The sequence below is a fragment of the Falco rusticolus genome, chromosome 8, assembly GCF_015220075.1.
Source record: "Falco rusticolus isolate bFalRus1 chromosome 8, bFalRus1.pri, whole genome shotgun sequence".
NCBI classification, from domain to species: domain Eukaryota; kingdom Metazoa; phylum Chordata; class Aves; order Falconiformes; family Falconidae; genus Falco; species Falco rusticolus.
Window position 1 is genome coordinate 17,825,862 of NC_051194.1, and position 22,802 is coordinate 17,848,663.

The 22,802-nt window shown below is 37.1% G+C and overlaps 1 protein-coding gene across 3 annotated transcripts in view; it reads right to left on the bottom strand.

The window, feature by feature from the left end:
• LCP2 (lymphocyte cytosolic protein 2) overlaps nucleotides 1–22,423 on the bottom strand; it is a 31,580-nt gene extending 9,157 nt beyond the window's left edge. Inside the window, exons 1-14 of one of the 3 annotated variants that reach the window (XM_037397849.1) lie at nucleotides 22,125–22,423; nucleotides 18,508–18,570; nucleotides 15,144–15,190; nucleotides 7,488–7,553; nucleotides 6,551–6,582; nucleotides 6,195–6,239; nucleotides 5,688–5,722; nucleotides 4,155–4,350; nucleotides 3,268–3,371; nucleotides 1,986–2,052; nucleotides 1,713–1,796; nucleotides 903–928; nucleotides 804–823; nucleotides 592–696 (exon numbers count right to left, since the gene is read on the bottom strand). In XM_037397849.1, coding sequence (XP_037253746.1) covers nucleotides 592–696; nucleotides 804–823; nucleotides 903–928; nucleotides 1,713–1,796; nucleotides 1,986–2,052; nucleotides 3,268–3,371; nucleotides 4,155–4,350; nucleotides 5,688–5,722; nucleotides 6,195–6,239; nucleotides 6,551–6,582; nucleotides 7,488–7,553; nucleotides 15,144–15,190; nucleotides 18,508–18,570; nucleotides 22,125–22,202 — 968 coding nt within the window. In that variant the 5' untranslated portion in view covers nucleotides 22,203–22,423. Of the gene's footprint in view, nucleotides 1–591; nucleotides 697–803; nucleotides 824–902; nucleotides 929–1,712; nucleotides 1,797–1,985; nucleotides 2,053–3,267; nucleotides 3,372–4,154; nucleotides 4,351–5,687; nucleotides 5,723–6,194; nucleotides 6,243–6,550; nucleotides 6,583–7,487; nucleotides 7,554–15,143; nucleotides 15,191–18,507; nucleotides 18,571–22,124 lie in introns of all 3 variants that reach the window. The other 2 variants (XM_037397848.1, XM_037397850.1) reach the window with 2 other exon arrangements.
• Between the last annotated feature and the right edge of the window lie 379 nt (nucleotides 22,424–22,802).

Below are 22,802 nucleotides of genomic sequence, written 5' to 3' on the forward strand. Positions count from 1 at the left end.
ACATTGCTGGAGCACATGATAAGCCTTCCAGTCTTTGTTTCTCTGATAAATTATCTGGTTGATTAGCAAATATCAATTAATTTCTTATTTTGTTTTGAGATCAGTCACACTGTTCAGCCCTCAAGTTATCGAGAAAATGCTAGAGATTGATATAGTTCTGCTAAAGAATGCTGTTTGCTATTAAGAAGGAGTTTTGCAGGCTAGTGAAAATCAATGGCAGGGAAGTAAAGCTTTCTTTTTCTAACATCCCAAACAAATTAGTAATAGAACTCATGAAAGAATGTTCCCTAGAGCAACTTGATCTGGTGAAAAAAAGCATGGATCGTATATACATTTCCTTGTCCAACTTGGAAGTGAGTCATGCCCTGTGTAACAGCCCTTTCAGAGGTGGCTGGAGAAAGAGCTCTCTCTGCATTCACACTTTTCTGTAGCTTAAAGCACATCCCATGCCGATTCCTAAAGCAAAGCTTTCGTGTCTGCAGACACTGCTGTCATGCAGTAGCAGTAAATTATACTATGCTGTGTTGCTTATCCATGTTTTTCTTAAATTTAATTTATCCTTTATTAAATTTAAATTAAATGAACACTTACTTTAGAGGGGTTTGCTTCCGTAAAGGAGGTGGATTGCCTCTTTCATATCTGTCACTTGGTGGGACAGGAGGTTTCGGCATCATTGCAAGCTGTTCCCCCAGGGATCTAAAGCAGGAGCAGGATGATGAAATAAAGGCAAAACCCCTGCTTATTAAGAAATAGCTGGGTAATACTGGCATCAAAAGCCTCATTTCCAGAGGCAAAACTCTTACCTTAGCTGTGAAGTCAGAGGCTGTAAAACAACAAGGAATGGTTAAAGAGAATGTGTATCAAAATCGGTGAAAAACCTCAATAAGCACCAAAGACATTACCTTTTCAGGAAAGCCTGGCTTCCTCCCTGAAAATAGTAAAAGCTTACATTTAGAAAAAATGAAAGTTAAGATAATTAATTAAACTTTCTATGAAACAAACAAGTTTTGAATAGCATTGAAAATTAATTTTGCAGATTGAAACCCTCAGCTTCCTGAGATGTAAGCCAGAAAAAAATTTGGTTTTGCAAGAGATGGAAAAACTGCCATATCTCTTACTAAAGGAAAATTTTAAGATTTTCAGAGTGATATGTTTTACAATCATATTTTCTATGGTTCAGCTTTGAATTACTGGATACTTTTATGCCATTATATAACAGATGAAAGCATTTGGATAATAAATAAAAATCATAGAGTAGTCTCTTTAGAGTCTTCATAAAATATGGTTTTCAGGTCTGAAACAAATGCTACTTTTTCCTGTTTTTTCCAGTACCCAGCGTTTTTTTAGATCTAGGTACCAAATCACATAGAGTAGTGTGTGCAGAGTTTCATTAGCTTTGTATGCAAAAGTAATTTCCTCTTTATAACCTACTAAATATTTTCTTGTTCATTCACTCAAAACCTTTACTGCAGAGGGATCTCATAATGTCTTGCTGTTCAACTAGTCCTGACTAGGGCTGCTACTTTCTAGATATAATTTCTCTCACTTTGTAAGTAGTGCTCACATTATTTATTTGTAAACAGATCACCTCGTATGTGATTGGATCACAATACGTTTGACTGAGCCTTGTTCTTTTGCATGAATGATATTCAAACTGATCATTTTGAATAATTAAAAAAGCTCCATTGATGTTACCGTAAGGAAATACTGACCTGATACTGGGCTTTCTCTTTCAAATGGTGGAGCAAGGCGATCCAGTGGGGGTTTTGTGCTTCTGTCTATAGAAGGAGCTGGGGCTAAACACAAAAGCTGTGTAAGATAATTTACTAGTATAGGTAAATATATCTTTATTTCACATAGCCGTGAACAAGTGAGGCTTCCATATAAATAGTAAAAGAGAGTGGAACTGAGGAGATGTAGGCAAAAGTGAGGTGCTATATAGCCCGGGGGAGAAGCTTTACAAAGAGAAAACCAACTGTACTTACGTTTCAAAGGCTTGGTATTTCTCTCTCTACTCAAATCGTTGCTTGGTGGAGGAGGAAAAGCTGGCAGCTAAAACAAATATTTTACATGTGGTTAGAGTGTGTCTTCACATTTCTGGTTTAATTTTCGCGTATTAACCTCACCCCACCATATCTGCCAATCTTTGTCTTTGGCACAGCACAAAAAATAGGTTTCTGCTCAGCACAGGAAGGATAGGAGCCATTACCACCCCTGAAGAATGACCTACATACACGGGGGTTTTGTTACGTGCAGGATTGCCTTGGTTTGTTTCATCTCACAGGGAATACTCCAGTGGGATGTTACGTTTGAGGGGGGCCTGAGTATTGTCAAAGGAAAGAAATGAGCTTCAACAATCCTGTTATGTCTTTGCCTCTGCAATGGAGCAGGTGTTAGTTTTGAAAATTGGTATTGAAATTAGTGGATGTAAATTTGAAGCTGAGAAATATTTATCATGTCTGTGCTGCTGATTGAGACAGAAAGAGGAAAGAGTGTCCTTTGTGGCTGGGACAGCTGGGGTCAAACAGCATTGTGTTGTCAGCAGCTGCAAAAGATGTTTGCATCTAAACCTAGATTTCTCCAGATAAATGCCTTTGAATGTTCATTCTTATTCCAAAAAAAGTAGAGCAGCAATTTAGGACAGCAGTCTTGAGAACTCATGACACCTAAGTCCTGTGTGGTTTATAGATATATGAACTATGACACTTTGTCAGACCAAAAGTCCCTCTATCACATCCTAAAATTACCTTTACTTGTATACGTGGGTAGGTCTAATGTATGTCTGTTCTGACAACCTATAGTGCCAGTAGCTTTCAGTTTTGAAGTATTCACAGTACCAAAAAAAGAGGGGAAAATATTTAAGTCCCCTATACTTTTAAGCGGTCTTAAATCAATTGAGTAATTGCTAGAAGTATCACTTGGAAAGACTTAGCCTTTTTTTCTTTTTACAAATTTCACTAAAGAAACGAAGAGGCATCTATTCCATATCTAATTTATATGGGAGAGGCATTCACAAGTGGGTACAAACTTTTAGTGTAAGAAACAGCCAAGTACTGTGAAATAATTTAATATATATATCCCATGAAATTTAATTGTTCCATGAAATAATGGCCAGCCTTAACAGAGTTCAAATCAATTTTGATGGCTGAAATTCTTCCTCTACATACAGTGTCTGAATAAAAATGGCATTACACTTGGACTTCTAAGAAGGTACTGGCCAACCCAAACCATTCCATGATTCTATGAAATTTTAAGAAACAAACATACAGAAGCACCTCTTCCCCCAAATGAGGCTGGTACTGGGGATGGGCCAGGTCGCTGAGGTGGCACTGGAGGCTGCTGATGTGAAGATCTTGTTGTTGGAGGTCTGTCTGGAAAAAAGCAACCCCAAAATCCCAAATTAAACAACTACACAGTCTGGTTATTTTATTCTCATTCGATCTTTATGAAAAAAAGCCCTTGCAATAACCTGCATACTTAAATAATAGATCATAAAGACATTGTTTTAGTATATAATGGATAGTTGTTTTGTGATCAATGTTGCATTGGGAGTTAGGGCTCATCTGTCCCTCTGGTGATGAGGTGACTCCATCTGCTAGTCTGTTGGCCCACGCTATTTACTGTCATTCACTACAGTGCAGCAAGTGTGTGAAACGCCAGCCAGTCTGACTGGCTGTTTTGTACTCCTGTATTTGACTCCCAATGGCAGGCTGCTAAAGAATCAAACATTAAAAAAAAACCATGACAGGCAGAGAAAGCTGCTAGTTTGTTTTGGTTTTTTTTCCCCGATTTTTACTGGAGTTGTTGACACTTGTGACAACTTGCTCTATTCAAGGTTGCACTACTAGAGGTAATACAGTACACAGATATGTTTAACTTCATGTGGATTCAAACCAAAGACCAAATAACACACACATCCCATGAAACTAATCTTTAATCCAGCAGGGCTTGTCTGAAGTAGAAAATCTAGCTTTAAAAGTCACAAAGCCACCAACATGTTGTAAGTCTGTGTCACTAAATCTTATTCATGAGCTACACTGTTGACTTCAAGGAAAAACCTTCTATATTCCCTAACCAGTCACCTAAAATGTGCCTGATAATGTATGAAAATATCACTTAAAAATCATTAATAACACTTAATATTTACTGATTACCTATATAATCTGTGTTGTTTGTAAGTGACTTGGCAGGAAATATGACATTGTGGTGTGCTTCATCATTATTGGATGGAGGTGGCTCATAGCCATCACTGTCATGTTCTGCTTCCTCAGGTTCTTCTGTTGGTGATTCATAGTCAGCCTCTTCCTTTTCCTGGTCATCATCGGGGCTTTCATAGTCATCATCTTCATCCTAGCAAATGTACACAAAATTGGGTGCTGTAACAGTGAACTAAACACTTTAGTGCAGTTTCCTTGTGGCCTTTCACTGTTGTGTTTTTCACTGGAGAATATAAAGTTTTTACAACCAGTTTGGGTGAAAAAATTCACTGTTGAAATAAAATGGTGAAAGGTGGCAGAATTTTATTAATGTATATAGCACTCAACAGCTGACGAAAGAAAATGAATATCATTTCGTAACAGTAACTGCAGTGGAAAGTCAAGATAAGGTCACAGCTGGTTGAAATGCACTGTGCCTTTGTTTTAAGTAACAGACAAGGCACCAGCAAACCAGTCAGTGCTTCCTAGGAACATAGTGGAGCAACAGCTGATGCCTGTTAATACTCATTCTTCCTTAATGGCATGTACTCTACAGCCTGCAACTCAACTTTTTTAAAATGCTTCAGAAAAAATGAGGTCTTTGATACGGGTATTGATGCCCTCCTGACCAGAACAAAATCAGCTTCAGACAACTTGCAGGACCCAGTAACATCACAGTGAAAATACGGTAGCAGTCATTACACACATCCGTGCAGTCTGTCAAGGCCCACAAGAAAAAGAATATTCAATTTATCATTGATATCTTGGCTGAAATTTCCAGGCTCATTCTGTATTTACATAGAGCCTAGGTGCTCTATAGGTAGTTACTTTTAACTTTTGTGTTCCTAAAATAGCAGCAACTCTCCTGCAAACTTAGTACAAGTAGTTTTTAAAAATCCCTCTCCATTTTTCACAAAAAACTTTGGCATTGGTCAATGTAAGAGATCTTGATAAAGTCGGGCCATGCATCGTTCAGCTCATTCATTTAGCTAGCCATGTATGCTTCATTTAATCACATTTAACAATACATTTTCTATGCCAAAAGGCAAAAGGAACTTTTACAGTCTAGTTGGCTTCAAAAAATCACATTCTTCAACAAATCAGCTCTAGAGAATAAAATGGCAAGAATTTGCCACTGAATAACATAGCAACCTTTCCTTTACCTCTTTTAAGAGCTTGAAATATGTATATAAAATTCAGCTAAGGTTCTGTAGAGGCCTGATTGTAGGCTGTGAGCTTGAGCCGGTGGCATAGGACCGCCATTCTGAACCTCTGCCTTGCATTACTGGGGGAGACTTTTTTCTCAGGGAAGAAATTTGTAAGCAGCTACTCCAATCACTCATGTTCCTGCTTCTCTTTCTCCTCACCCTAACACCCCCTGCCATCGATCACTCCATGTATGCTGCTCAAAGTAGATAATGCAAGAAATGATAGACCTTACAGAAGAGGTAGTCCACTCAACCAGTAGGTTTTGCTAATCCCGATACTCACAAATGAAGACCAGTCATCATCTTCTTGACTGTATCCTGTGTAAAGAAGCATAACCACAGACTTCTTAGCAAGTACAACTTTAAACTATCAAGATACAACTTGACAAAAAGGACAGGACAAATCCCAGATGAGTTCTGAACCACCGTATGATGTCAGAGGAACAAGGTAAGTCTTTCAAAGGCAGGCAGGCAGGCCTGAAAGGCACTACAAATAACATTCTGATTCAAAACTAAGAATATAGCTATTCTTGTATGATATATGTACTGTCACTTCAAGTTTCTCCTATACTTTGAGTTTTAACTATAATTTGAAGTAGAATGCTTTCAGAATGAGCACAGACTTCTTATCTCTTTGTTTAATACTATTTTAGCTTTCATATCAAAAGATTTTTTAATTTCAGTAGGACTGGGGGAACATGGTAGCTTACAGAAGTTTTAAATAATTGTGGCCTACTAAGAAAATAATTGAAATAAAATTTCAGAACATGACAGGCACCTAGAAGCTTACCTCTCTGATGTATGGTGCTGCTAGGAATAGAGGCAGGGGGCAGAGCTGCTGAAACAGAGATATATAAGCACTGATACTATGTATTGGGTTAAAGAAAGGCAGGTTGGGGATGTTCACATAAGTGTCTCTGCTCTTGCCCTTTTTCACCATCGTTTCTATTTTAAGCATATTGTTTCATACTTGTTCTCATGTAACTATTCTTGCAACTTCTTCGTGCTCTCCTCTTTTCCTGTTTGTTGTTTTGGGTTTCCCCCACCCCTAACCCCCATTTATTCTGACCTGCAGGGACTGACTTAACGTTTTAATACTTTTACACAGTTTTTGTTGTTAGAGACTATCTGCCAGTACACACTTACCTGGATTTTCAGGACATTTTTGTGTTTGAGCCCTACAACAAAGGTGAAAAAAAATAAATTGCTTTGATTTGCAGTTCTTAAATGTTTGAAGCATACTAAAATCTATTGTGAATAAAGGTAATAGTTAGCTTTTAACAGTGAAATGAAATTTATATAGATGAGTTTAACTCTGCCTGAAATGCCAAAACCACACTACTTCATATTACACATACAGGATCCTAATGTAAGTTAAACTGTCTTGAAAAAATTTAAAGTCAGTGAGGTCAAGTGTTTAGAAACAAGAGGACTAAGTAAATAAATTTACTCGAGGCCCCAGTCCTGAAAACCTTTTTTACTAACTCCATTCATGCTGCTGAAAATGAAGTTCATTAATATTTTTAGGGTTGATAGATATTGTTACGGTTTTCAATTTTAGTTGTGAACTCTAGTTAAATGGAAAGGTGTAAAATCGTGTTGTCAGATGATGCAAAACCATGTTATGTAGACTAGAGTTAGATTTCATTGTATATGAATATAAATTGTTCTTATGCAGTGTTATTGCAATTTTTGCTTTTTCTATTGCAAGAATATTCTAATCAATAAGTCATAAAGTATTAAAAAGTGTAACACTGTATACCTCTGTGAAATGCATTAATGATGATTTATTAATGCAATAGTATTTGCCTAGGCTTTATAGCATTCAAAAAGGTTAATTTAATCAGGTCGAAAAATGTATGAGATTTACATGTTACTTGGCTCTGGACATGGCAGAAGTATCTAGGGTGTTTGTGGGCGCAGGCCTCACTATTCTTAACAGATGACATTAACAAAATAGAGTTTTATTTTATATAATTTCCAGGCTGTCCCTCTGACCCAGGTATTATTGATAAAATAGAAAACAGTCCAGAAAAGATATATCTGAAAGCTTTGAAAAAGAAACCCAATTTGTTTTACTTACCATTTTGGTAAGAAAGATAGCCTCCCTTCATTTCTGTTTATTTCTTGACTTAATTTACTTACAATCCTATTTAAAAGAAATGCAAAAACAGTTTTAAAAAACTCCTTGAAACTCATCAGTCATTTTCTTAGCTGCTTTCCCTTCATATTTACTAAATTAAATCTGGTAATTCAGAATTATTATTTACAATGTGGTAAGAATACTGAATTTATCATCTTATTGCAAAGTTGAGCTATAGTGCATCCAATTCAAAACTGAAGGTTTTTTACATAGATAAAAACCTGTACTGTTGGATCAAGTTTAAAAATAAACATTAAACATACCAAGCCTTAGAAACTTTGGGTGTGGTAGACATCACACACTAGAACACTGTTTTAGATAGTGGCAATTGCATTTGCATTATTTTGCATAGAAAAAGCAGATAATGCTTCAGGAAGCAGCTTCTGCCAAGCTTATGGTTGAAAAAGCAGGGATTAAATGTACCCTGTGTCTATTCTTTTTTTTCCCTCCCTCTGCAATCAATATATACCTAACCCAGAATCCTTCCAGTAAAGAAGGTGAAAAGGTTTAGTTCCATGGGATGACACATTTGCAGGGCAGAAATAGTCATGGAACATATGAAGTTTTATGTCTAGAGACATTTTTCCAAGCGGATGTGTTTGTCATCACTCTGTAGTTTGGTGAGCAACAACCAATGAAATACAATCTTGAGTAAAATTTCGGTCAGGAGCATGCTTTTATGCTGCTAATATCGCTGGCATCTATAGTCAGCACAGACATCTAGGACTGAGAGGTTTTATATTGACTGACTCCCTGAAACAACTCTGAGCTTACAGGACAGTCGTTACTGAGGCTGACAGAATTAAGTCCACTGAGAGCAACAGAATTCTGCTCTGCTAGTAAGCAAGTTTGCCTCTCTGATTATTTTGTTTCAAGTAACAGGGGTTTTCTCAAAGAAAACCTATGATGAGTCATGGTCTGATTCTTAATTGTCATTATTTCTTTTTGAGGAAAGTCCTACCGGGAAAGTCCTGTGACAACCAAACCAAATTGGTTACATATACCTGGTTAACAGTTTCCCATTTTACTTCAAGTTTATATTATTCAGGTCTATCAGAGACAGTAATTGTGGAAATAAAAGTAGCATGAAAAAAATCAGCAACTCAACATGTCTGTTTATCTCAGGTTCTAAATTCTGTAAAATCTTAACTTGTTTGTTAGTGCAGAATTTTTTCCCATACATCTTAGATCTGGTCAATCAAACTCTGTATCAGTATTGCATAATCTTTGTTTCTGGCCAGGCAGTTGCCACTCTGTTTTGTTTTGCTGCTTCTTTCATGTCTTTCTGCTACTCAGCGATAATAATCCCCTAGGTTTTTCTGAATGACCTCATTTATGCATCTCTTTAATGTCTAACTGCTTTTCTATGCTGGGACTTGAGGAAGACACAATTTCAAGCAATATAATATTAAAAAAAATAAAGCCTACAAAATCATATTATTTTTTTTCATCCTCAACCATGCTAAAAATCTTTCTCTTATTTTGAATATCCCTTCTCTTGCCCTTTCTACTTTCCTAATACTTACTTTACTATAATTCAGATCAAAAGATAAATTCAAGGCATAGGGTTGCTCTATTTTATTACGGAAAATGCTATGGGGGCAGATCAGGCTGCCAGCACGTATCAGAGAACAAGCAATTTCAGATCAGTTTGATGGTGCTGTCTGAAAAGGATGAAGATGGGTAATCTGTAATTAAGGATCCACATGTGAAAACAGAAAGGCAGAGGAAGAATATTTTTTGGTGTTTCTGTTTGAAGACAGTGCTTTGCAGTTTTCTGATTTGAAGTAAATATTGTCATACTTGCCCCTTTTGAAGTAAGCACATACACAAATGTTAATAATTCAAGAAGGTTTGCAGCTGTCTAAATCCGACATCAGTACCCAAGCAAATTGTATAAAGCAAGAAAAATGCCAAGTTGTAGGCGCAGGACTCCTCACGCTCCTCTTCTTTCCCATGCAACTAACGCTCTGCGCAAGAAATGTCCTGCTGCAGGTGGTAAGGAAGCTGCTGTGTGAATAAGTTCCATGTGAAACATCAGGAAACATTCTGGGGTCACCAGTGCACTGTGTGTAGCAGTGCTCTGGTTGAGAAGTAGATTACGGAACTTTTTTTGTGTGTGTGGCATACTCTCTGTGTAGAAGAGGTAGAGGAAGGATCTTTCATAATACTTGAGTTTATTTTCAGCTAAAGAAGTATAATGAAGATCACTGGGTTTAGAGCTAATAATTATTTTAGTTCAGACTTCCATAGTCATGAATGAGACCTGAGTGTTTGGGAAGTTTCTGGACTGAACCTGGGCTGGCTGCTACGAGGATTTACACCAAATGGGTTTTGAGGAAAAAATGAAAGGGAAAAGTTGCTCATCTTATCTCGCTGTCAAAAAAATGATCATTTGCTGCTTAAAATTCAGTGTCTAATTTTTGCTTCAAGTTTATTGAAATGCTTTAAACTTCAGAGAGGTTATGAGAGGAAAGCAACGTTTAGAATAGTAACACTTCACAGTTAACATTATTGCAGAGAAGATTGGTGCACTGAGCTGCTGTGTCTGTAGCCATGCGAGGAAGGAAGTACCCAAACCACACTGCTTTCTGAGTTGTGGGAGTGGATGATAGGAGAGGATAAGGCAACAGCACTTGCAGAAAATGTTACTCAGACTTCTCTTTCTCTTTCTGCCTCCTCCACCAGACACTTAGCTTAAAGCTGGCAGGAAGTTGAAGATAAAAAAGAAAAACAAAACCACACAACCAACCCCCAAAGCAGTACTCCCAAACTGGCTTCTGTTCACTTAACTGCAGATATCATTGTCACGAGTAAAATCCATTCTACATCTGTTGGGATAAAGGACTTAAGATGGATGAGAGAGATGGAAGGCAAAGTCCTCTAGGGCCAGGAAGATGCATAGTTGCATATTGAACACTGTCAAGAGCGTAGTGATGAAGTCTTTGTTTTGGCCGTTGAGAACTCTGTCAGGCAGATGCAATACTAATATGTTGGCTTCAAAACTGAGTGAGTATTAGTTATATTCTAAACCTTTCAACAACCTTTAGTATCCCAGCTAAGAAAGCATGTGTGCACACCCATCACCTCTGCCCAAGGCATACCTTTTTAAAAGAGAAGGGTACCACAGATTTCTTTTTTTTTAGGTTTTCACTTTGACTCCCCTGAAAGTAGGACGACTTTCAGACTGCGCCATGTCAGTAGGTCTGAACACTTCCCATTCAGAACTCAGCTCACTTCCTATGTTTGAACTGGTGGGTGCAATTATGTATTTTAGTGCAGTGATGCTCTTTTTATTACTGGAGTTTTTCACAAGTGCTATAGGATATGCCATAAGATTTCTGACCAAGACTGAAAATTTCAAATCTCAGGTTTGCCAGCAACCTGCCACTGAGGATAGCCGAAAGGATCAACAGCCTGGGTTAGTACCTTGACTTACTGAAAACTTGGACATCTTTTCTCTCAAGCTAGTAAACAATAAGAGTGGCAAAGACTGACTTTGGTGTTTAGATCATAGCTCAGGCATCGACCAGCCACCAACATTATTTTGAATGAGATCTTTGCTTTTTCTTCTTTATTGATTCTGATCACATTAAGTAAGGCACAGTCTGTCGAATGCACTTTAAAATATTTTGAGACTCACATTTGTTATCCACAAGCATAAACCTTTATGACCTTCTGTGACTTCCAATAGTGATAATGAGCAGTAAGAAAACTCCATGTGTCCCTTCAGTTGTATATTGGCATTTTGTTTCATTAGATTTATTTAAAAAAATGTTAATTACACCCCCATGGTTAGGTCTGAGTTTTAGTTAGCACTTAAGACACATACCCAGTGTCTGCTCTGTGTAACATATACCATATCCCTTCCCTGTTTCCCTGATGTACCACTTACTCTCTCAGGATGCAGTGAGTTGTTTGTGAAGCTTCAGGTGCATGTTAACCTAGTGGTATTGATATTAATTTAAATGGTTACTTCATAAGATAGCAAGTACAAGAGTAATATGTATGAGCTCAACAAAATCCATAGCACTACGTTTTTTAACAGTTTTTCATATTGTTACCAAAATGCCACATGTTAAGCTTAGTATATGTTTGAAAAAAACCCAGGTTGCAACTGTGCTAAGCTTTAATAACTGAATGAGTTGTTAGGTCAGCCATGATGCTACCTCTGTCTTAGGATGACAGCTCCATTCACGATAACCCAATCTCTAAAGCTGATGGTTGTGCCACATTTACTTGTTTTAATTTGTCAGTGGGAAAGGGGAGAAAATGTGTGTTAGCTGTTCCTACCAAGAGGTTACTTGGCCCAAATGTTGCTGCTCCTTAAAGGACTGTGGCAATGTGGTAGCTGGGGCCATGGCTGAGTGTCTCCGGGGCCATAGATTTCCACTAAAACTGTAAACAGATGATGTAGGGAAAACCCTTGGTGGTCTGGAACCTGGCGACTGCATTCCACTGCGGCATGCATGATCTCTCAAGAAATCTACGCGTGGCCTGTGCATTTGCAAGTGCAGTGAATCCTGAGCAGGCTCATTGCCCGTTAACCCTTTTGCCCGCCACAGAGTTCCCAGAATAAAACTTGCGGGACTGTCTGGATACATCAGACACTTTGGTGCCCTTAAATATCTAAACTTTTTAGCAAAGTTTTCAGTAAAGAGTTCAGCTTTTTTAATGGAGAGTTTTAAAGGTTTTATGAAGTATTTTGATTTTCAACATGATGTTTAAATCCTTTTATCTGGTATTTAAAAATAAGCCAAAAGAAGATTTGTGAAGATGTGTAACTATAACATGACTGGTGGACATTTACTTTCAAAATAATAATTCTGTTAATAATAACAGAAAATAGTGGGTTTTTTTAATTAGTTTCAGGAAATGGCCTATCATACTTTGTAATGACAACTGTTACATACTTAGGCACTCAAAGATTCTTGTAAAAGTCACAGAATCATCCCCAAGTAATGCCACTGTTATATGTAAAGCTTGATCAGTAGAGTTGCTCAAATGTATGTATTTTGTAAACCCGCATACCTGGCTCAGGAGGTCGCTATGGATGCAGGCTGTGCTTTGCAAGCCTTGTATAGCTGCAAGTGCTGGCTTCTGTTCTCCGTACATGTAGGTCAGCACAACCCTGTAAAGTTACTGGAGAACAATCTCTCCTGTATATGTACTTTTTATTCATGCCACTGGCCACTGCTGTAAGTGTGATGCTTGCTATTTATATTAAGCATTTTTACAGAACATGCCCAGATTTTAGGACTGTTTTTAAGTATCAGGTACTATAACTACAATATGCTAATGTGTATTTCAGCTTGTAGAAAAACTCTTCCTACTAGGTGAGGTCTACATTATGATATAAAAGTAAGGTGTGAATGTCTTCTAGTAGAAGTCAACAGCAAGCACTTTCCATTTTGATGACAGTGTAGAGATTCTGAAGTAATGAAATTCATGTTAAAAAAAATGGAACGTTCTTCTACCCATGAATTTTATACTGTTGGATTTGTTTTTTTTTGTTTTGGGTTGTTTTTTTTGTTTTGTTTTGTTTTGCTTTGGTTTTTTGTTGTTGTTTTGTTTTGTTTGGGTTGGGTTTTTTTGATGGTAACCAGCTTTTTTTCCTATTAAAGCTCTAAACTCTTGTTTTACACAGCAGCATTACATGGAGGACCCCACATCTCACCAACCTTTTTGCATGTATATTCACAATGTTCTAGTGAATTGCTTCCCTGTGTGGAGAAAGCTGAGGACAAGGGCTTTTCTGGCAGAACTTTAATTCAGATTCAATAATTTACTTATTCAGTTCTTCAAGTTGTGCACCGAGCTTCACTCTTCTCTAAAAGCTCTTTAATTTCAAGTTCTCTTCTTTTTGAGAAACCCAAAATATCTGACTAGAAAAGGCTGTTTGCTTTCTGCTAGGGTGTTTTGAGGTAGGTGGACAGTGAAAACAGAATTTTCAAAACATTTTTGAGCTATCAATAGATTAGAATCATTAGGCTATGATCATTAGATTAGGATCGTTTAGGCTGGATCTTTAAGATCATCGAATGCAACCCAGGACTCCCAAGTCCACCACTTAGATGAGGAGATAGGAGCAATGTCACATTGTTAGATTTCCTTTTAACTATTCAGCTATGACATTAATATCTCTTGTGTGTGTGTGTGTTTATTAGACCTTCCACTGACCACTTTTGACTCATGAATTGGAAGGAAATCACCAAAAATTCTCAAAATCAGGAGTTCAAACTGGGAGAACACAAGGCAGTTTTGCCGAAGGAGGGACAAATGATCAGAGAATTAAGAGTGATGCATTTTACGGTATGGTAAAATGAGTTTTTTGCAGAGAATCTGCTGTGACTCTGGGCCCTCAGTCTCAGTAACCACAGTTAAATGTTGCTTTTAATTGACAGTAAGTTAAAAAATGCTGAGCCACAGGGGCATTTTTTTTAATATAGTATGTTGGCCTCCTTACTAATACATCATACACCACCAATCCCTATTATTAGGAAATTTATTGTGTGAAAATATAGATATAACCTTAAGAAACATGTCATATCCAAGGCTTTCACGTTCAAGTCCTTGCATATCTGATCCAAACAGAGGTATCCTCCTGCCCTCAGATCTAGCCATCAGCCTACCCATGAGCACATGAAAGTGGGAGATCACACAGGTATTTCAGAATATTTCAGTATTCTTAGCTTCACCAAAGCATCTTACACAAGCTCTGATGCATCAAAAAATAGCAAAGCAGACTGTACCTCGCATAGCAAAATCAAGATATGCATACAGGGAGTGAGTCCAGAATTGGGAAACGAGGAACAAAGAAACAGCCATGTTGGAACAACTTAAGCTCCTTTTTCCCCTCCATTGTTTAGAAAACCTCGGAGAGCTTCATGCGATCATGGTTAAAAACCTGCACCTTCCAGCTTAAATACGTACCTGAGAACTCATAGCAAAATAAAATCCTTCATTTTTCACCATGAAATATTAGAAGCTAATTTCTCTGTCACTCAATATTGACTTAATGAGATTATTGTTCTTCAGTTAGTAACTTCTATGAAATTATGAAAGCTATTCTGGTAAATTTGAAACTTTTTCAAGGCCTAATCTACAGTAGCTAAGGAAAGCTATTTAACACTGAATCAAATGTTCCAGACTGATTTATCTTTAACGCCTACCTAAAGGAAAAGCACGTGATGAAAATCACTTGAACTTGAACTCCTCAACAGTTGTGTACATACCTGACTTTTTTTTTTTCCCTTTGAGTTAAAGATAACAGTTAAGCAGGGAATAATTAAGTCATACTTTGAAGGTAATACTTGCAAAAAAGTTTAACTTTTGTGTAGCTGCTGTCAGTCAAAGAATTTATGGATGAGTTTTTTGAACAACCCCCAGACAATTTTTTTGTATTGCATCATTGTGCTTGAGCAGTCATGACAACACTCCTTTTATTTTGGAACGTTCTTATTTTTCTCTTAGTACACTGCAATTAACAGGTCTCTAATTAATCACTTGTAAATCATTTGCCCAGTATTTCCTGTGAGTTTTCACTGCAGACCAGCTAAGATAATTTTAATGTTAAATTGGTTTGGCTTTACTTACGGCACTCTGAGTTTGGGAAATTTCTGAATATCATTTTCAGACATGTTCTGAAAAAGAAACACATGGCATATATCACAAAATTGTCCATGGATACCCTGTGACTTACAGAAGATTACTCATTCAAAAATGTGTCATGAAGTTTCAACAGATAGGAATATAGAGTGCATAGAGAAGCAATGCAAGATAAGAGCCTGCCCATCCCATGGCTCATTTTCATAAAAAATCCTCTCTCTATTTTTCTTGTTTTGCTGGCTGTTGGTTTTTACTTCAAATTACTGCCAATTGTATTAAACTATCTAGGAGGTTAATAAGCATCATATATGTTTGTTTACACACAAAGGACTTCAACAAAATAATCGCATCTAACTTCAAAGAGAAGTATTTCTGTAGCTAGAATGTTTTAATGATATCTTGTCAAAAGGATGTGTAAGGAGAAGGGAAATCTTAAACCAGCTCTTACCAGCTGAGAGTTGGGTAACCAACATCAATCAGCAGGTGAGCCGTTCTTCCAGGATTAATTTCAAATTAATAGGACTCTGTGCAAGGTTAAAGTCAACTCTTTTGCTTTTATGATCTGGGTGCTAATCCAGTTCTTTATTGATGTTATATTGTCACACTGACTTACAGGCAAGCTTAAAATCCATCCCTGCTCTGCTTCTCAAAAGAACTGGAAATAAAACCCTCTTCTGCAACAGCTTTCTCCCTTGAGATTGTTAGAGATAATTAAGCTAAAGCAGGTGAACAAACGTTAAACCAAAAAATTCCAGATTTTTAAGTTTTCTTCTATTTTTAAGGCAACGTGCAATGAAATACCCTTTATATAGGGCTGTTCCTGGCAGGCAAGGCAATCTCCTCCCATAGATTCTGATTTAATGCTATTTTGCTTCACATCTTTTTGGTACAGCTAAAAGATATGGTATTTAAATTATTTTGGAAGCTAGGTGTATTGAATTCCTTCATGTCTGCATAGTCCAGTCGGGCAAAGTTGTGCATGGTTGTGAAGTTTCAGGGTGAAACTATAAATTTTAAAACAGAGCATCATTTGCTGGAGATTTGCATTAAGGACCTTATCTGCAACATCACAGTATAGATCAAATCACATGTTCTAATGAAGATGTTGCTGAAAAACGTGAATTAAAAGCAGCCTTGGCAGCCTAACAAAAATCTTTCTAAAAACTGGGATGGGGGGAGAGTGATTCTCCCCCCTGCAATCATAGCATAGCATATAGCAATTAGATTCCAGATTACTCCTGACCTGACCTGAGTCTTGAGAACCTTACTGATGCTCCTGCAGAGAAACTCAGCTCTCTCTCTTCTGCCATCATGCACAACTCCAGGTTTAGGACCAATTAACCCATTATGAAAACTTTTGAGAAAGTGTTTCATTTAGCTAATCACAAGCTTCGCAAACTCTCTTTGGAACGTGGATGATAGTCTGGTTCTTTCTTTCTTACTGCCAACAATAAGTTTCTAATTACACACTGGTTCACAATGCTATCAATGATTCTCAGGACAGAACAAATCCTATCTGTGTTTTCCAGCACTGTTTTGCCTCTGGGAGTACTCACAGCAGTAAAACAGAGAAAAAATGTATTCCCCTTATGGAAACGTCCTGCAGGATTTACTGAAGCGTCATATTTTTTTCTAAAGACTTTCTAAGCTTCTCTCTGGAATTCTATTCTGGTGATAAACCTGACAAATACTATGGGTTTAAACTCTCATAAAAGGGCCATGTTGCCATTTTAAATATTAGATAATTTTATTAGGATAAGTTACATGGAATCCCTCTGATTTTATTCCTACTACATCTCAACTGGAGTTTCCTTGTGGTAGCCAGCAGATACAGAAATGTAACTTTGAAACTAGGGTGTCGTTCTGATGCATAAGAAAGCAATACTTTTACAGTCAGGTTTACCATATAGATCTGACAATAGATATAAAACCTGCAGACATTCAGTCTTAACAGTTTCTTCTGTGCGAATGTAATTTGGCAGTTTCCAATAACATAAAATGTAAAAAGATATTTCTTAGAAAAGCCATTCATACAGAGAATCAACTGTACTCTAGAATTTTCCACTTAAAGTCTTTTTTGTTGTTCTGTTTAACAGGTGAACCGTTTTTTGCATTATAAAATTGACAAGTAGGTCAAAAGCTTAAAAACATTGTCTCAACAGGCATGAGCAACTGCTTGCTTACTTAATAGAAAAGCATCCTTTGAATCTACTGGCATGCTTCTGGATAAATGCTGCACTCTGAGCTATACATTTACAGAAAAACTCTGGAAATAAAAAATTACAAAAATCACTTAGGAATCACACAATTATTGCTCTTGTTATTTGTACCTCACTAACTTTCAGGATTTCATAATGCTTCCAGAGCTAGAACTCCCACTCCAGCCACAGATCCTTAGCGCTTGAGCTAAGGAGAATCCCTCAGGCATTAGTAGGATAAATCCTATGACACACATCTGAATGATTCTGACTCCACCCAGCATGAGGGAAGTGTAATATCCTGTTCCTACAAAAGGTGTTTGAAAAATTTATGTTGTATTTCAATGAAATGTCAAAAAAGATTGATACATTAGGATAAGTAAATAAAAAATAAGAAGGCTTTAGAAGAAGTATGCATAGATTTTCCCATGATGGCTGATTATGCAGATGATCAAAAAGGTTACTTTAAGGGAAAATAGAATACTTAATATTTGGAAATAAAATAAAATAGAAGTAAAATGAAATAATAATAAAAGCCATTACACATCTTAATGGATATGTATTTAAGACCTGAACTAGCAGATATGTCAATGGAAGTTGTCAGCTTTTCTAAAGTTAATTTGTTGCTAAAGCCTGGAGCAATGTTGATTTAAACCCACAGGGACCTTGCTTACTAGTTTTGCTTCTCTTAAATGTCATTGATTTTATATATTGCTGCAGAAGAAATCCAATTTTAACTATAGAGGCATGAAATAGTGATTACAATAGAGGGCCAGTCATTCTGGCCAGGTCTCTCTTCTTTAGTAGGAAAGGACACTTAATAAATGTGAATTTTCTGTAGTTACTATTTGAAAACAAGTACTTCCTATAAAGAAAAAAATGAATTCTAGACAAAATTGTGGTTTTATAGCTTCCTCTTCAGTTTAAAAAATACTAAAAATTATGCATATTAAAGAACATGTTTGGGTTCCCAGCATTCCATATTTAAAGCAAGCTTTCTGGCTGATTTTAGCAAAGACATTTGCTTTTTAAATTTGTACCCCAGTAACCATCTGCAAGCTAAGTGCTTTGCATCTGCCAATGCAAAGTAGGGAGGAGTCAAAACAATCACTTGATTGGCATTTTACAGGAAGAAATTGTACAACTCTACTTACCAAAAACCTTTGTCCATTTATGCTGTGCTTCCTCACGACTTTCTCACAGTCCTTATACTTTAACTGTCAATGAAAAGAGGATGATTATTGCACCCTTAATTGCAAGAATGGATTAAGACACTTAGACACATGGCTAGCTTTCAGTAGATGCTTCAAGTAACCCTTTTGTAAACTGGAGCCTGTCTAAATGGCTCGTTTTGTTCTGTAAACATGAATTTTTAAGACAAAGGTTCTTGTGTGGACTTGAGGATTTTCATCCATCTGGGAACATGTAATTTCTCACATTAAAAAACCACCTCACAGTTGCCTGGGCCAAAAAAATATTTGGGAAATGGATAGTTTTGGTACTGACGAAGATAAATGGTTGCTGAAAACAGGGATTACAGCAAAAACCTTACTGTCTTGGAATACTGAACCTTGATCCTGGTTGCTGAATTCATTATTCTGATTGAAAAGTTTCCTTTTCTGGATGGAAATGTCATTTGTTAATCCTGGAAATTATCTATAATATTTGAAAAGCTTTTCCACAATATTATGTTTTACATTAGCATCTAGAACAAAGATATGCATTTTAAAAGTTGATCATATACATAAGAAAAGAAAGCTCCTAGTCCTACCAGACAAAAATTCAATGATAGTTGGGGGCACTTAAAAAAAATAATTGAAAAAATGTTAGGTATATTTAGCAAGACATGCCTCTTAAATATTTCAAGTGGGTGTCTTAAGTGTTTTTTAATTTGAACAGTAATAGCATAATATGAGAGCACAACTTATATTTTTGATCTGGCTAGAATGCATGCTTTCTGTTTCAAGCTGATCAAGTCCGTATCAGAAGGAACCCAAAGAGTGGGCAGAAAAAGTGACATTTTGGAGCCTTCAAGAGAGCAGAATGGCTGTGGGTCTGCCTGAAACTTCAGTTAGTGAAAGTTATGCAGACAAATGATCCTGTGCTGCTGGGATAATTCCCCTAAAGCAGAGAACACCTTATAGGGAGCATTATGTTCTTTCTTAGTTCTATCCTATTTATGCACCTCAAGGAATAATTTTGTAACGGTGTTGCATGAGAACAGATCCTGAAAACATCTGAACAACTGAGAGTATTTTTAGGAGCCACCTTCATTTATTCATATGCAAAAACAGGCCTAACTCTGCTAAATATTTTAGGAGACAGATTAAGACTCTTGCACAGACCAAGGACTTAAACCTGTAAATGATGTCTCTGTCATGCAGCGAGTCCTATCATGACATTACAGCTCAAGTCTGTATGCGGCGGTGAGCAACTGCTGTATTTGGTAGAACGTATCAGTGTGACTGATGCCTAATCTCTTCTTAAATTAATTAATGAAAAATACTGTTTAGCTATTAAAAATAAACCTTGGGATATTAGAAATATGACCATCTTTGCTTTTTCTAAAAAAAAAAAAAAAAATTGAAGTCTTTAGAAATTCTTTGAAGGTTTGATTCTTTATTGGTCCTTCCCTATTTTGAACACATGGTTTAAATTAACATAGGCAGAATTATGTTAACACACACAGAATTATAAATTAGATCTTATTACTGATAAGCATGAAGAATTCTTATTTGACAGAAATGGAGGACTTTATTAATTCCGTAATATATCATAGCATTGTTACATATATTACTGATGTGTATGCTGGCTGAATTTTGCTAATATGAAGGTGTAAGCTAACAATGAATTGACAAAAATCTTACCACTGCCCTGGGTCATGACCAATCACTTCAGGTGAAAGGAGATATGAATGTGATTGGCCTTTGAAAATTACCCCACAATTAGCTCAATTTAGGAGGAAAGAATTTGCTTATCCCTCTTGGACTTGAATCTTGACTTCGAACATATGGCTTCGAACAGGCAAAATATATTAAGCAGATGCAAATAAAGCATTCCTAATATTCAACCATTTAATGATACGTGTGAGGGAAATTGTATGAGTTTATCTGGGGAGAAGATTGGTCAATTGTGGCCGTTGCCCAGAGATAGCTGACTTAGGCTGCCAATACTGTCTTACACGGGTCTCTTAGATGACTTTAAGCAGCTTTTGCCTTGATTCACCTCCCCCAAAGTGGAATGCCAGGATTGTCTCTATCCGGAGGGGTATCTGGATCTGTCAAAGGGAAGTACTCAAAAATAAATGTAACCAGGCACGTTCAGTTATGATAAAACCTACAGTTAATCCTTCTGTCACTGTTAATAGAATTATCAACTCTTCCAGGAAGCCGCTTCCCCTAGTCTCTTGGAAACGGTGATCCAAACCACTGTGCCCCAGCGTTGTAATGTTTTTCGTATCTGTCTGAGGTTGCCTGTTGATAAAGATCTCATCTGTTCCATCTCTGAGTCTATGTTTCACTTTGCTGTGCCACTAACCCCTGCACCCTAAAATTAGAAGTTTGCAGGTAGTTGGTAGTTTCAGTTCTCTGGAGATCTGGTAGACATAGACTTCATGTTTGATCTGCTTGTCTTTTTTAGCTAGTTTTTCATCCTCGTATCAAACTTGCAAAATCAACTACCCAGATAAAACTTTTGTAGTTATACATGCCATTGAAACAACAAACAGCATGATTTCAAAATGAAGCCCAAACTGTTCCGGGTTTTACAAGTCCAGTCTGACAACTTACTGGAAAATCAGCCAGCTATGCTGATATTACTTGCAAATCTTCCCAAATCTTCTGATTGACCTGAATGTTAAATTCCAGGATGACAGTTTTGGACTTTGGGAGGAACGTGTTCAGTTGCCAGGGAGATGGAGCAGACACTCTCTCTGATGTGAACTGAAAAATGAGCCATTTACAGAGAACACACAGAAGTGAAATCTCAGTAAAATTGGCTCAGTTACACATTCCTGGGCAATTGCAAAGGTGTCAGCATTGCTGTGCAGAGGATATATTTTGGCAGTGAATTCCCGTTTTGCCCTTCAGAGTATTTATTCAGTGTGGAAACTCCTTTGCATTGTAAAATAAAATTTATAGATCATCACAAGTGGAAAAGATGTCAAAACAAACAGAAGTTCCGAGCTAGTCACACAAGGTAGTCAGAAAAGTTTACAGTGACAGGAAAGAAGGGGTAGCTAGTAATCTTTACCCATGAGGTTTGCCTACAAAGTTTTAGAATAGGGAAGTAAAATCAAAAGGTGAAAGGTCTTTCTAGCTGAGCCTAAAAAAATTTTAGGAGTCCATGTATCCACTGTTGTTAAGTTCCTGGCTGCGTTCTCATGGATGTGATTAGCAAAGACATTCAGAGACTCATTTGTGAACACGGAGCAATTGAAAAAAATGCTCTCTTCTGAAAGTCACTGAAGAAGACCTAGAAAACTTGTAATCTTCACACATTAATGCCCTCTACAGCTGTTAATATTTGTTATATCAACAATTGTAGTAAAGTGAGTACTTTCTCTAAAAGACATGACTTTCTCTTGTACCTAATTTAGAACACACTTTCAAGATTCATTTATAGATTTCCCTGGCCAGTTTAGCTCAGCTTTTTAATTGTCAGAGGTTTTGGTTTTAGTTTTGCAGCAAGCTTTGCCCAATATAAAAATAGGTAAATTTAGCACAAACAATATTACACTAGTTTGCTCCTGACAAAACACAGTTAAACTTACCATCCTAAAATAGTCTGCTAATTCATCTGGGTTCCACGTAACCACGTCTGAACGGTAAGGAACATTTCGCAAATCCATTGTAAGTTTTCTCCTCCGGGCAGCTAGAGAACGTTCATAGCAGTATCGTCAATGAACCAGCCATGTATTTCCTGCACGCGCCCACCTCCACTGGATCCAGTAATTCCTCGCCTAATGCCCAGTTTCTTCTGTTTAAGAGCTGTTTTTGTAAATGTAGAACTACGTTGTTAGGACTTCCAGGAGAGATACTGCTTCCTCTAACACAAAATGGTCTCTTCTCAGAAAAGTTGTCAGCTAGTCAGCCTTACCACTTCCTTTGTCTGAATATAAATAAGTAAACAAGGAAGCACAGTAAAATGTTGAAAATATTCTGCCTGCTACATGTAAGTGAGCTGCTGTGGACCTATTTGCTTGTAACTGCATACATAAACATTTACATAGTTACACACTCCATACACTATAAAAATATTGGCATATTATCTGCATGGACATTGGTTACTGCTTCAGTGCAAGTCTAGCCTGGGCAAGACCCCCTCCAAAGAAGAAACATTCACTTAAGAGAAACTTCTTCAACTTACCTCACACATGGAGTGTCAATTATCTTTCTTTGATTTGTGCAACAATAAAAGGTTGTTGCTGGAGTTGCGCATAAGGGGGTAA